This window comes from Dermacentor albipictus, chromosome 9 (genome assembly GCF_038994185.2).
Source record: "Dermacentor albipictus isolate Rhodes 1998 colony chromosome 9, USDA_Dalb.pri_finalv2, whole genome shotgun sequence".
In the NCBI taxonomy this organism is placed as follows: domain Eukaryota; kingdom Metazoa; phylum Arthropoda; class Arachnida; order Ixodida; family Ixodidae; genus Dermacentor; species Dermacentor albipictus.
In genome coordinates this window covers 68,240,338-68,255,848 of record NC_091829.1, presented here as the reverse complement: position 1 = coordinate 68,255,848, position 15,511 = coordinate 68,240,338, and the positions used below count along the sequence as shown (strand labels likewise).

The following is a 15,511-nucleotide window of genomic DNA, read 5'->3' as shown; positions in this document are numbered from 1 at the left end:
ATCGAATCATACATTTGTGCCATGTTAATTATTCCTGTTGTCTTACTAATATCCTTGCGAATGAGTTCAACGCGGCTAGACAAGTTTAAGTTCCCGTGAGAAGAAATAGCTCGAAATTTCATTTAAGCTACGCGCTTAGCAATATTTCAGTTCTGAACTGTTAGGTATCGACTTATACTTTGTTTTGGCCGGAATATGGCACGTTCTGTTTTGCGACTGTTTCTTTACAGTTCATTTGCATATAACCGGCAGGACAGTTTATGAAACCATGTGTTTGCATGCGCAAATACATCTCAAAGATTTGCACCAAGAAAAAAAAGAATAGGGAAGTGTGTTGAGCATATGATACAACCGAAGGAGTACTTCGAATGTTAACTATGTCGTTTATGTGCCATATAAATAAAGATGGCCGTATAATGGAACCTCGAGGAATCCCACAAGGCACAGTTTTACAAGCTGAACTCTTGCCCTGATAACACATATATTCTATGAAATATGTTGACAATGTCCATTTATTACAGCTATTTCTTTAGTACGCCCAATTTATCTTAAGTGTACGTACCTGTGCTTCTTTCCCACCGTACTACAATACGGTCCCAGTATTCCAGTATTATTATATATTACGACGGTGGTTAAACGCATAAACACCCGTGTACAGTACATTGGGTAAACTTTAAACGATACGAGGTGGTCAAAATTATTCCGCCGTCTCCCACTACGACGTGCCCCATGATTGCCAATCCTTGTTTTGGCACTTAAAACCCAAGAATTTAGTTTTAACAAGTAAATTACGTGACTGAAAGTAGCTGCTCCACGTTACCGTGGAGACAGACGCGTATTGGGCACCCGATTCTATTGAAAGACAATAAATTTCGTCGAAGCTCTTTGTTTTCTATAATAGAAGCCATGCACCCATGGAATGATCGAACCTAATGTTTCTTTTGGTGGTTTCGAAATGCTGTTGTTCATGTCATGTTCCCATCTTCATGATACCACCATGATCAATCTGCTGCTCCAACTTTGCCTTAATGTTAGCGTCAGTAAGCAGTACTTAGAAGGCTACCATTCACTCAATGTTAGGTACCTTGATATAGAAGCATGGTGCACGTGTCGTGCTTTTCGCAAAGTACGAAAGCCGGTTTCTGAGAGGGCAACCGACTTGCATGGAACAGTTTGAACAGCCGACACCTGACTTGTATGAACAGTTTTTCGTAGTCCTAGTTCAACGAACGCTTTAGACAAAACGGGAGTATATAGGATCACTGCGACAGTAGGATTGCCAACTCTTCCGCGGAAAAAGCCGTGTTGGCGGCGAATGGGGAATGAAAGGCGTCACGGTGGTAAGGAGGAATGTTGGTGTGGCGGGAGCTTTCATTATTATACACCGCGCAAAACTGAAGCAGACACGCGCACAAAGAAACAAAACAGACGCGATGGGCGCTGGACTGCACCTTTTCTTTGTGTTTGAAAGTGCTACTCGCGGAGCGTCCACAAGTTTGTCATGAACGCTGCTTATAACTACGGCATCAAAAATTTCCACGATAGCCTGATGATTGCCCTTGCGTAGTTAAAGCGTGGCGGAGAAGGCGAAAGTACATAGGCACCGGCAACGAAATATTATGACACGCGTACTCCCACTACCTGCGCCTCAACTGATGCGCGCTGCTCTTGCAACCTGTCATCAGATGGAGGAGGATCGAGCAACCCCATGCCATCTGCTGTCGATTTCTCTCGGTCTCTTGCGGACAATACCACATTTTCGATGCTTTCAAAATGATCAGTATATTGGTTACAGATCGGGCTTAAATCCACCTTTCTGTAAAGTCCAACTGCGATGAAAATGTCTGACCGCGTAGAAAGGCACCGATAATGTAGAGGAGGTGGGGCGCAACCTCTGTTCAAAATTTTACATTTTTGAAGTACGAGTGAATGCGTCACGAAAAGCTTTTTAATATCACCAAAACTGAAAAAAAAATGGCCAGGCTTAGCTTGGTTAAGCCAAGAATGCATTGCATATTGCGCGAGTGTGCCCGGCCGCGCCCAAGGGCTGAACTGAGTGATTGCAATATGCAACGCATAAAAATAGAAGCAACTTAATAACAAACATAGGAAACTTAAAAGAGAATAGACCCACATATGAGACGCGCAGCAATGAACAATGGCTCATACCCTCAATGGTGGCTGCCCGGCCGCGCCCAAGGGCTGAACTGAGTGATTGCAATATGCAACGCATAATGGCTCATCCCCTCAATGGTGGCTGCCCGGCCGCGCCCAAGGGCTGAACTGAGTGATTGCAATATGCAACGCATAAAAAGAAAACGAAAAACGCCGAGATTGCCGCTCGACGGAAATGACGCTGAGGACCAGTCCGGCTCCTAGGCGGGACCTCCGAGAACGCGTGGCGCTCGCGGTGCACGGAAAAATCTGGGAGGCGACGGGGTGGGAATTACGTCATTTACGCTAACCACCGTAGGCGCGCTTCATCTGCTTATGTTCTATTCAAATGTATCGGGAAAACTGGACAAGTACCAGCCCTGCGGCTTTGCCGACCTTGTTCCAACATACTATAGTCTTCATTTAGAACGAATTTAGGCAATAAGAAATACCGGTAAAGTTTGTTCTTAGGCCCCACCTGATGGTGTTCCCAAAAGAGAATCGAGTCTTTCGTTTTTTTTTTCGACAAGCTCTTCACGACAGTGAACTCTAGTGATTGGAAAGCAGGCTATTGTTTTGTAGTTCCCAGCCTCACGTTCATAATTATGTTTGTGGCACATAAGCGCTTGCGACGAATAAATCTTGCTCAGAAACATGCCTGGCTGAGTGGGGCAAAAATACCTGCGTCAATTCAGGGATCCCACATCTTTTTCTGAAATTTGGTACTGCTCAACAAGATACGGAACGCTTCATAGCGACTTTTTACAGCACCGCTTCCGCTTCCTATGTCCAGAACTCCTTCTGGCATACAATTGCTGCAAGGATCGTTTCTGATTCCGTTTATTAATGCGTTAACACTGTGGCGGGTCGAAGTGGAAAAATAGATATGTCTGATGTGGGGGAAGTGAGTCACCTGGTAGAAATAGAGATGGGGATAAGAGAGCATGCATATATATATACTGCTAAAGCGCCATTGCATTATTATATTGCTTCGTCACATGCTCCTTTTGCTAAGTAGGGTCACGTGAGATGTTTGCGACCCTCAAGCGGTCTTACGGGGTGCAGGTACGGTTCCCTGGGCACGTCATTGGGTTCAGTCACAGCCGAGATCTTCTTCGCCGAGGCCCAGAAGGTGGCAACTCCACCGGCGATTGCCGCCTTCCTGGAGTGCGCTGCCCAGAACGCCGGGAAGGAGCTCGCGGTTCCAACGGCCGGCATCCACATGGCGTACAGGGTGTTTCTGGAGCAAATGCGAGAGGCGTCCGGCACCGAGAAGCAGCTGCCCCTGGCCGGTCTGGAGGACCTGAGCCCGGGACAGTTGCTCTTCTTCGCCACCGTGTACCACCACTGCGGCTCGGCCGAATTGACCAAGGGCAACAAGATGCTCCGAATGCTCAGCGGCTTCAGCGAGGCCTACGCTTGCGCCAGGGAGAGTCCGATGCGAGCAGCGGTGTTCTGCAACCAGCTGGACTGACGGGACGACGGCTGCGCTTTGGGACAACGGCAGAATGTGCTTGGAAGTTTTTCCCCAGTTTTCTATTTGGTTTCCCTTCACGGTTCCATGACTTCTTTGGAAGTCTTGGGGCCGTGTTAATTTGTACTTTGCCCTCCGTTTCGAAAGATTTGTGTCTTGGTGTTTAATAACTTTTACGACAACCAAGGTTATCGAACTTGTACGAAGGCGTGCTAATTCCTTCTGTAGATAGCGTTGCTAATTTTTGAGCACTGTCGCTAGCTCCAGGTGTGTCGATGCGATGTGCTAAATTAACCGCACTTTCGGTCTACGCGAGCCACCGTTATGCTTGTGCCCAGTTGCAGAGCGCCACTGTGTTCGAGCTTTGCGGGGTATACACGTAAATCTTAATGCGTGTGAGGATGGGCGCAGAAATACTGCGCGTGTGCAACTTTTGATAATTAGTTCCAGTGCGTCGCAGATACCACTACTGGCTCACGAGTCTGTGGAAATGGTGTCGTGATACTGTTAGCTCGACACACGAGCTGTGTGAATGGGGTGATTTGAGAGAGTGCCAGATGCCCTTTCTTTATTATTCTTTTTTTGTGGTGACTTGGCCTTCTATGGTGAAGGTTACCAGACTGTGAAGTTAGTGCGTTACCCGTCTATTTTCGTGATGCTTCTGTTTTTGTGAGCCTAGTGGTGCCTGTCACTGGGATCTAAACCTACCCGTGCTTGCTTTGGAAATTTTAAAACACTACAGGCATTTTCCACTACACATGGTGTAGCGACGCAAACGTAGCCGATGTCTTTGTTTTGTTCCTTTGCTGATGCCCCCTCTCATCCGAGAGCGTAGAACTGTCAGCTCTTTAAGCAACCCAATGCAGTGTGCTCGGAGATCACTGGAATGCGTATTTCTTGATCGGGGTCATAGATGAGGGTGACGGTGGCTCTGATGCTCCGGTGAGTTGCCACGTCACGTAGTGCAAGAATGCAGGGCAGACGGAGATTGTACGGGCCGATTATGCTGCAGCGTTCGGGCAACCATTGCATGTTTACGTCTGCGTGCGACCGGCGGATCGAACCACGCTCAGTGATGACTAAAAATTAAATTATGGGGTTTTACGTGCCAAAACCACTTTCTGATTATGAGGCACGCTGTAGTGGGGGACTCCGGAAATTTCGACCACCTGGAGTTCTTTAACGTGCACCTAAATCTAACTACATGGGTGTTTTCGCATTTCGTCCCAATCGAAATGCGGCCGCCGTGGCCGGGATTCGATCCCGCGACCTCGTGCTCAGCAGCCTAACACCATAGCCACTGAGCAACCACGGCGTGTGCTCAGTGATTACTGTACAGCCCACCGAGACACGCAGCGCACCAGTCCTGCTGTTTCTGTCCTGCAGCTCGCCATTTAAGGCAGTCTGCATCGACAGCGACGATTCTCTTTGAACTAGTACTCCACTGGTTGCGGCACAAAAATGAAATCTGCAAAAAAAATGTGGTTGTGTATTCCTCTGGAAAAAGGAACACTGTTCACAACATTATCCCACCATTTTACATAACTTGTATCCAACAAGATCGCAGTCTTGAACAAGTAAAAAGATGCGCGCTAAATGAATTTGTTAGGAATGTTACGCAGGGTTAACAATTGTCGCAAACGGTAAAGAAAAGATCGATCGAAATTGAGAACAATACCTTGAGCAGGTGGGAGGGTTCCTCGTTATGGCTTCCAAGGAGTGCTGCTCTTCACATTCGGGCTCCCAAACAATTCTTAAGACGTGCACCGCCATTACGGGTTGCTAGGTCATTGCAGTCTCTTCTTGGGTCGTTCTTCTGGTCGGGCAGTGCAGAACTGGTCTGTCGCGCGGCGCTTGCCCAAGCACGCTCTCGCGGTGGGTTCGCGTTTCCATCCGCGTCTACCCGCTGCCGGCTGCTTGCTCTGCAATTTCTGCTCCGCCTGTTACAGCGTCATCAGTGTTCCGCGCGTGAGCTCGCCTGCTATTTCCTTGGCACAAAACTTCGGTGCATGCTACCGGACGTACACTTAAATCCTAGACCAAAAGTGTTAAAGGTACCTGCATTTTACTCTACGGCCGTGGCATTTTATTGCCCCGTGCAACAGGTATTTCCTGATGTAGACGTTTTCGAAAGCCGTGGTGCGAATGCAATGTCAGCCTTACTGCTTCCTCTAGTTTGCCCAGCGCTCCACACACGCTCCAATATTCTGTCGTGGGGTGGGATAATGGCGCTATTTCTGCCTGGCCACCTACGCGACTTCATCTGGCGTCTAGAGTGGCAAGTGCTGCCAATGCGTGAATGACTAGAGCGGTGGGGCATAGTGCCATCTTCGTTGTGTCCCAGTTGCACCCTATAAGAATCCAACAAGCACGTTCTGATGCAATGCGCTGTTGCTAGAGTATTTTGGAGGACCGAGCATGCTGGTTTGCATGCCCTTAGAGTTAACCGCTTTATTACATATGGTCGCTGCTCACCTTGCCGCTTTGCAGGACTTTTAATTGCTGCGGGGCCCTTCTGCCTGTGGTGTAACCAGTGCGAGGCAATTGCTGCTGGACATCGTCGCCGTGCTCTGTTTCCACTTCTGGAGAGTCGCTACTTTGAGCTACTGTCGTCGTTTTCGTCAGAGGAGTTGTTCTTTCTTGGGGAAGAGGAGTTACTTCGACAGTGGATATGCCATTTTCTGTCAGTGGCTTATGGACGCGTACGGCTCAATTTTCGACCAGCCTGGTTCTTGCAGCCAGGCCATCAGAAGTATTAACTGAATATACATGTATGTGGGTGTGCGTGGTTTCTCTGTACTCTCATATGCATGATCATCTTTGTATATACACCTCTCATTGCATCACTACAAAACTATGTAAAGTCACATCATCATTCTACATAACCATTGCGTGCACTGTATATGTTGAACATCATTTTTTGTAAAGTAACAATTAGTTTATGTGTAAGTGTGCGTCTCCGTGGGTCCATGTAGATGTATCTTAGTCAGTGCGGACTCGCACACTTCTTTCAAAACGTGCCATGTATACAATGCTTCGTGCTTTGTATATGTTATCGTCCTGGTGGAATTGTGCCGTGATTGGGACTCAGTGCTCGTATCTTCTCTTCTTCAAATGTTCTTTTTCTAAACACATTTTACTAGCCTGGTTCTTGAATCCAGACCACAGAATACATAGAAAGGGGGAACTGTGGAACTGTACCTTCCGATGCGTAACTGAAATAGCAGTAGAGGTCGCGTCGTGAACTAATAAATGTGACGAAGAGATGGCGCTGTGAAAATTAATACTGATGTCATTGTGCTTTTGACAAGACGTAGTATCCGTGCGGCAAATTTAAATTCATCAGTCGTGGGTGCTCTGCGTGCCGAAACCACGATGTGATTTTGGGGGGCACGCCGTAGTTGTGATTTTGCGTGGGGATGGAGGATTCCGCATATATTTTGACCACCTGGGGTTTCTTTACCGTGCACTTATATTCAAACAGAAGAATCCGAAAAGTGTGGTGAATACTATGATGAACAGCTGCGATACCATTGGCACCCAGGTTGCTACTGCGTGGGCATGAAGTGGGCGCCGAGTGGTTCGTTGCTGGCCCCACCTTTGGTATAAGGCACGTACAGTGTCTGCATACAACCTTTCATTGCGGCAGGCATTAGGTATTGCTTCAATCCGAATTTCGGTGAACTGCATTGGTTCAGTGATCCAGAGACAACCACCGGAATACTAAAACTAACGTATTTTTATCGTTGTCGAAAGTGAATGGGCCTTGCTACTTGATTCAGATTTGATTCCGCAATTCACTATTAGCAGTGTGATATTCGTTTGTGATGGAGATATGAGCGATGATACTTTTTTGTTGGTGTCTCGGGAGAGATATACAGATGCACGTGAAAGACTGCTTCCGGATGGATCTGCTGCATGGAGAGGGCTGTTGCCCAGAAGTACACTTTTTTTTTCGGAGTGAGTCCATAGACCATTATTTTCTGCACAATAATTTCATCTTCTTCAATAAGAATGTCTTCCTTTTGTGAAGCATATGATTTTGCTGTTTGCGAGTACTTAGGCAAAACCATTCATTATTTCGCAAGTCTCACCAAATTTTCATCTCATTAAAAGGATATACGGTGCTGTGGTATCACGCTTTTTTCTTCAGCAAACATAGCGTACATCTGGTTGACATGCATCGGATAACCGAAAGCAGCTATTGATAATTTTTCGGCCTCCAATCTACCAGTATTAAGCTTTTAGGTGCCGTTACGTGCATTTGTGAAAAAATATTTAAGTATAAGACTTATTTTACCAACATGAGTCCACACGATTTGATATTTCACTTCGCTTGGAATTGAGGAAACATTCGGCATTCAATAAGATGTTTGAAGGTCACCTTTCTCGAGTACGATATCATTGGCAAAGTTTACGATTAGAACACTGCTAATATATATGCGTGGTCTAATTAAAAGAAGACAGCTTACAGCATTGGGGCTTATCTTGTCTGATACCAACAATCGCCATCCCTCTTGCGCGCTTTCCTTTCTTCAACGCAGCGTACTTCCAGGTCACGAAGGGCAGGTGCGTTATCAGGGTGACATAGTATTTTTAACAGGAAAGCTGCGAGTGCAGACTTTTCATGAAAGGAGACGCAAGCAAGACAGACGACTATTATCGTTTTGGCACAAATGCACACCACAAAAGGTGCAACCGCCTTCAGAGTGTGCAGTGAACTCATTATATGGCCCTCTTACGACACGTTTTGGCAAGAAAAGCGCCAAACGTTCCTACTATACGTAAAACACGTGCATGCCACAGGTACTGTTCCGGATACTTCCATTCTACTTTTTGTGCGTGCACGGCTTGCATTTTGTCCGCTCTATTTGCACTGCTACAGTGCAACTCAGCTTTATTCTATTCTTTCACTGGTTACAAAAAAATGTCGGTGCTCTTCTGCCGGTGCTCTTCCTAAGTGTAGCCTTAAGATGAAGCTTTAGCTCGGGTGCTCCTTTCTAAATGAACGGGAGAAGAGAAATAGTTTTTTCTCGGCAACTGCATCCTAGAAATTGCGGCAGTTTATTTCATTTAAAAGAAGGCGATAAAATATACAGTCCGTAGCGAGTATATTTCTGATTTACGCCATGAGTTTTTTATTTTATGTTCCTGAGAATTGAAAAAAAAATGTGGTCTATCACGGTTACAAATTGATAGGGCAGCATTGAAACATGACACCACGATTCTGTAAGCTACACCTAGTAATAAATCTGAAGCGTACCAAATGTACCGTCAGTATCGGAGTGGGACTTTTCCGGAACCCCTTCTAGATATTGTAGCAAATTTGAGCAAGCTGTAACTTCGTATATGAAAGTTTTGTGGGCTTTAGAAGTTCTAATGGTTGCGCTTTACAGGACTGCGATGTCTGCTTTTGGTGCAGAGTTAGAGATTTGTAAACTTAAAGAAATCTTAAAAGAATGTTGGAGCTACAGCTAAAATATGGTTTGATGAAGTCACTAGAATTTAGCTTTCTCTCTCTAATGCAACAAATCTCATTCAAATCGGTGCGCTGCTTGTCTCTTAAAAACATTTCTGCCTTTTACATGCGTTTGAATAGTCCCGAGCTAAGGCTATATATAGTTCGCGCGTGGTAAGCATGAACGGAAGAGGAAAACCCTGTATTCCCTTACAGTGCAGAACGCCGACTGAAACTCACCGTGGTTGCTGAGTGGCTGTGGTGTTGGGCTGCTGAGCGCGAGGTCGCGGGATCGAATCCTGGCCACGGCGGCCGCATTTCGATGGGGGCGAAAAGCGAAAACACCCGTGTACTTAGAATTAGGTGCACGTTAAAGAACCCCAGGTGGTCGAAATTTCCGCAGTCCTCCACTACGGCATGCCTCATAATCAGAAAGTGGTTTTAGCACGTAAAGCCTCAGAATTCCAAATTTTGACGCAAACTGAAATCGCTGGTCGAATATCCGTAACGAAAGCGACCGCCTACGCTAAAAACAACAGCCAGTGATCGAACGTTTCTCGCCGATGCCGGCGAAAGGGGCAAACAAGCGCTACAGGACTGCAACCTTTCCTACTAGTGTCTTGACAACCACTTGAAAACGTCGGCGCGGTTGACATTTCTTGCTTGGAATGACACAAGAGTCTGGCGCTCATTGAATGTGTTATGCGTGGTTTATTACTGCACGAGCAAAATGTCAGTTCTCGCCCCCTTCTACCCGTGCTACACAGGCGTGCAGAGTTCATCTGTAGGTGTAATAACCGGAGTAACCTTAGAGAACAAAAGAAAAGAGAATGTGGTAAATTCGCTGACCAAACAAACTGGCAGTGTCTAACACTACCGTCTCGTTGACGGAGCAGTTGCTATTACGGTGACCTCGTTTATTATGCCAATTACATATACGACGTCATCATTTAGGACAGTTAGTTCGCTCGTTACTGTTGCTGCACTTTCTTACTTCAGCGTTTTTATAGCGAGTGTACGCGCTCATCGAGTGAGATGTGTTGATGTTTGCTTGTGCGCACATGACACCATGCTTGTTAACTTTGTTAGTGCGCGAATGTTTACAAGTTTGTTTGGCTGATAAAACTACTATTTCGCATTAGAATTTTGTACACTCCACCGTCCTCGAATTGCATTTCGATGGCGCGTCCTGCTTCTGTGAACCCAATAGCCAGCCTCAGGTCGAGATCCCTGAAAGCTCTTTTTGCATGTTAGACCATATCTGAGCGATGTACAGACGTCAGTTCCTGTTAGTATATTCAAGTTGAGAATAGATGAGAAGATGGAGTGGGGCAGGCTATGTAATGCACAGAGCAGATGATGGATTTATTCAAGAACAAACTGGTTGTCATGAGAAAGAAAGCGCCGTCGAGGACAGCAGAAGATCGTGTGGTGGACGCAAATTGGAGGAGTCAGCGGACGCAAGACAGCAGAATATTGGAGATCGCTTAGTGGGGCCTTCAAGCAGCAGTTAATATTAAGCTGATGATCATGATCAGAGAATTTTGTAGTTTTTCTCCGGGCAGTTGAACATATCGAGAATGACCTTTTTCAACTTCAAGCAGTTCTTCTACAAGAAACGAATTTGAGTCAGTCCACTTCGTTTGCACCACCCACTCTCTCGTAGGCGTTGAAGTTGAGCCTCAAGTTTTGAATAAACATGTTGCTTTTTTACAGCGAAGGCGACTACACTCTTCTACTAATTCTTTTATTTGTTGGACCGCAATAGGATATATTTATTGTAGCACTGGAATGTGACCTTAGCACTGCCGTTCTCCGAATGCTAACAAAATGAACCAGCTCACTTTGACATGAGGGCTTCCTGGATTTTGGTTGTTTATTTGGCGTCGCAGCCGATGCTACGCATGTTTTCGAGTTCGACAAACCGCCTTGACATGTTCGGCTTTTTGTGGTAACATTTGTGGACGTTGCTTTATTCAGTAGGGTCCAAAAAGTCGCTACTGCGCTATTACATAAAGAACGCTGCGTAAATGTTCGTTTGGAGGTTTCTTTCTCGAAACGTGGGCGCAAACACTAAAACGTTGAGGAAATAAAACAAGATGCGAGCTAAAACCACTCATATCGGGAGAACGTGCTCCCTGCCAGGCGCCATAATTTCTACCACCCTAACCACGACCCTTCCTTATGTTTCACAACCAGTGGCGTAGCAACAGGGGGGGCCGGGGGGCCGTGGGCCCCGGGTGCACAGGGCCAGGAGGAGGGGGGGGGGGTGTCATATACGTCTGAGGACACCCGAAAACTGTCGATATCGTCGCCTTCCTCGACTACACCTGAGAGGGGGGTGACAGAAGAGCTAAGGGCCCCGGGTGCCAGACGACCTAGCTACGCCACTGTTCACAACCTACGTGCACTCTATCGAAGCGCCGATGTAGCATATATGTTACCATCGAGACAAAAGAGCGTGAACTAGCACGCAGATGTCGAGGTACAGCACTCACCTATGGCAACATATGTTGCTGCTGGCACACAATATGTTCACACATTTCTTCACAGGAGCACAAAAGCCATCGTCGTTTCTTCATATTCAACATGCATAGATCTAGGTACAAACGACTTTATAAAGCCTACTTGAAGAAGATGTTGCAATCCGCGTATTTTCCATCTTACACCCGCGGTTCCACCTACGCAGAACCATACAATCGGCTTGTCGTAAACTCACATCGAACGGCTACAGCAGAAATCATGCCATTGCTGTCATACGATAATCCTCAGTGTTGTTGTCGTCGTCAAGCTGGTGTCCTCACTCACGCACTCACATTAAACACACAATTACTCTAATCGCACAAATGCGTTCGTACCATTGGTAACGCTTTGTGGCACTCCAAACGGTGCCCAACCTTCAAAATTCTTCGCATAACGTCGATTACCACAATGTGTCAAATCTGCACCTCAATTCGAAATTGAGAAATACATTTTCATGGGATACGCTCGAAATTGCTGTGAAGCTTTTTAATTTAATTAAACTCGGGAGTCTTTGTTTGACAATACCATGACCTGCTTATGAGGCACGCCGTAGTGGTGGACTCTGGTTCAGTCCTGACCGCAGGGGGTTCCTTAATTTTCTTGCTATGAGGAAACAATACGCCAGACACCCTTTACCACATGGTCTGGGATTAAAGAAATAACCCATAAACAACGCCTATCCAGGCACCAACAGAGGACCAGCGGGACGCCCCGCTGACAAGCTGAAGCCTTCGAACCAGCTACGGCAGGCAAACTGGGCCACAGCTACCTGGAATAGGGTGGCCGACTAACTTCGGGCATCAACAGCTTGGTCTCAGAAATACAGTGTTTATTGATACCCTTACCCTCAGGAAAGTTGTGACGCAGAAAAGGGTATAATTACAAGCTTTTAAAAAAGCATCCCGCAGGGAAATACTTAAATCACGACAATAGGTTTTCATGAAAAGGCTCAGTGAAAAAAAAATATTTTTCGTACTATGCATGGTGCACGAACGCTTTTGCATTCCGCTCCCACCAGCGACTTGGTGCTCAGCTGCGCGACACTATATTAATTCAAAGAGGTAATGTGATAGATCGCGTGAAGCCGCGCTGGTGGGGCTGGTTCTCCCACCAGAACCAACATTTGCAGCTTAACTATGGATGCAGTTGGTTTTGTACGGTCAGTTAACCTGCTCGCGAGAGGTCGAAATATTTTTACCAAGCAGTGCCAGAGACGAAGCTCAGAACTGTACAGAAGACGACGACGCTCGCTGCTGTCGCGCGGACTGGTTTCCATGTTGTGCGCCCTGTATGCCAGTAGACGCGTTGTGAATACCCTGCAAACATAGTTTAAACCTTGCTTCTCACCGTAGCAATATTGTCCACGCAATTTTCGACAATCAAGTAACGAAACTAAACAGCGAAAGTCTCCAGGAGAAAGCTTTGGGAATGAACCTTAGGGTCACGTCTTCAGCATCGATATTTTTTCTTTATTAAACGACAGACGAGAGCGCGCAGATCATGTGCAGTTTACATATTGTTCACCAAACTGCACCGCAACCTTTTATTTATAGAACGTGTATTCTTGAAAGTGTTGTCTTGAAGCGTCTCTTGCGTGCTGCTGTTGCTAGTCCTTTTGTGTCTCTTCTAAAGCCATTAGAGTGATTTGAAGTACTTTCGTAATAAATAAACGTAAACGTCTTACGCACGCAACAAAATAGCGTTTTCCTCACCCCGCATGCTCAGTACGCTGCTGGGGTTTTGTGGCTTAAGTACGGTAACACATTGTACAGTTCTAAAAAAGCGTTAACCCGAATAAAGTCTATGTGCACATGCTGAGAAATAGCATTGTCGAGCATGTCGTCATCGATTGCTTCGCATATAGTGCGAATTGATCCGACGGTGGTATTCTCGCCTTCGTTAATGGCAAGTAAATAATGAATTCAGGTTTTGTTTTACTCTCTGCGCTCCTGAATCGCAAGCTATAAGCGGATCAACCGAACAAATTTCGGTGATCCTATCATTCTGGCGTCTGTAGGCCTTATGAGAGGCGCTGGCGTTCTAATTATAGCATCTGCGGACACGGATGGTTTTGGTTTGCAAACCTTTGACACCAGGTACTGGTGGCCCTCTGGTTAAGGTTCTCTGTCGATTGAGTTTTCACACGTAAACTACATGTCATCGTGGGGAGCATACCAAGGTTTCTCACAAAGAGCTTGGGCTTAACGCACGCTTGAAGGGTGAAACGTTACAAAAAAAGCTTGATTTGTTTTGCCTACATCTTCTGTCGGTTTCCCTTGCGCTGCTTTCTTTTTCTTCCGTTGTTCCGTGGCTTCTTCCCGTAAGCTCTTTGGGCAACCAGCTACTCTCGTAGCACACACATAAGCTTCAATCGTCCATCTAAGTTCTCTTTTAAAAGGCTGCTGAATCACAAGCATCAAGCAACACAACGAAACATAGTCAGTGAGCTGAAAGGACGAGCAACCGACGAAACCTTTTATTTTCAAAAACAGTGAACGGAAGTGTGTTACACTTCGACTTCGAGAAAGAACACAATCGTGCACACATCGCGCAGTCACAACAGCAAGAGGCGCCAGCCACTATGGCATATAACTTATTGATTCTTGCGAAAGGTTCACATTTTGAGGAAAAAGGGAGTGTCTACGAAGTTTACGCAGTGGTAGAGATGTGTAAAGTATTCAAAAGTTAAGTAGGATTGCGCTTTCTTCATGCTTACTGAAGAATACACGTTCCACATCATAGCCTTCACTAGTGCCTACTCCCCCATAAGGCATTTGACCCACTGTGTGCTCGTGGAGCCAGCTGTTCCAGTCACTCTGCCGTTAACGGCCATAGGGTAACTTGTGGTGCAAAATTTCTCGTAACTACGAGCACTAAAATAAATATCCCGCAGACAGATGTTGAAATTATAAGAAGCGCTTTCCTCGTAACGCTTCGTTTCGGTAAAACAAGAAGTAGCTAAACAGTATTTTCTAACTGATATGCTTAGAAAATTGCGTAAATATTATCGCAACTTTGGAATTCCCTAATATATGAAGGTGCTACTGTAGGATTAAAATATTCAACGTACACGCAGTGGCAGCGTGCAAAGACCATTTGCTGCGTTCACCTGCTGGCGACAGGAAATACGTTTAATTTGTGCGCGCGATTCACGTTTCTCCATTTGTATACTCGTACGGTGTGGGAAAGCGCTGACATTATCGTTAACCTGCCTGAGTGTTCCCTCTCTCCTAAACTTGCTGCAGGAGATAAAATTCTTGACATCTCGTGTAAAGAGTTCAAGGTTTTCTTCAGCACTATTTCTTGCGGCAGCGCCAATAAGTATCGTCATGACTCGCAGAAATCAGTGAAAAGTAACCAGCTTCAGAAATGAAGTAGTTGAGGTGCCTATACAGACACGGAACTAAAAGATACACACTAGCGTGAGGAAAAAGAGGCTGGCCCTGCTGGCATGAAAACAGTGCTCGGCGATCGTAAGAAGCGGTTGTGTGTTGCCATTCACCATGGTGTATTATAAATCATACCTGCCTATAAAGGACTGAGAGAGCTAGCACTAACACAGCATTCAGATTCTGGCAAGTCAAAGTCAGCTTGATGGCGGTAAATTGCGGAGGACAAGCGAAATCACAGTTATCACCTGCCAGCAAACCACTTCTGCTTATAGCAAAGAACAGAGGCTCGTGCCCGACTCATCCAGCCTATTTCTCTAACGTGAATTTAGTTTTTTTCTTAAAAGAATGGTCTGAGTAATAAACTCTTTATCTATATGCACTCATGAGGCGTTCGGTAAAGCGCGACCATCCCATCACCATTATTTCAACCACCAAAACGATACCGCTTGCCGCCTGTAACATGGCATACTGCATAAAGAAACTGCTCATGTCGAACTGAAAGGTCTCAGT

General features: G+C 46.0%; 1 protein-coding gene across 2 annotated transcripts in view; it reads left to right on the top strand.

Moving 5' to 3' along the window:
* Window positions 1–6,231, top strand: part of LOC139050116 (uncharacterized) — a 31,239-nt gene extending 25,008 nt beyond the window's left edge. Inside the window, exons 2-3 of one of the 2 annotated variants that reach the window (XM_070526331.1) lie at window positions 3,220–3,664; window positions 6,119–6,231. In XM_070526331.1, coding sequence (XP_070382432.1) covers window positions 3,220–3,628 — 409 coding nt within the window. In that variant the 3' untranslated portion in view covers window positions 3,629–3,664; window positions 6,119–6,231. Of the gene's footprint in view, window positions 1–3,219; window positions 3,665–6,118 lie in introns of those variants that run through there. The other variant, XR_011508795.1, reaches the window with a different exon arrangement.
* Window positions 6,232–15,511: the final 9,280 nt, after the last annotated feature.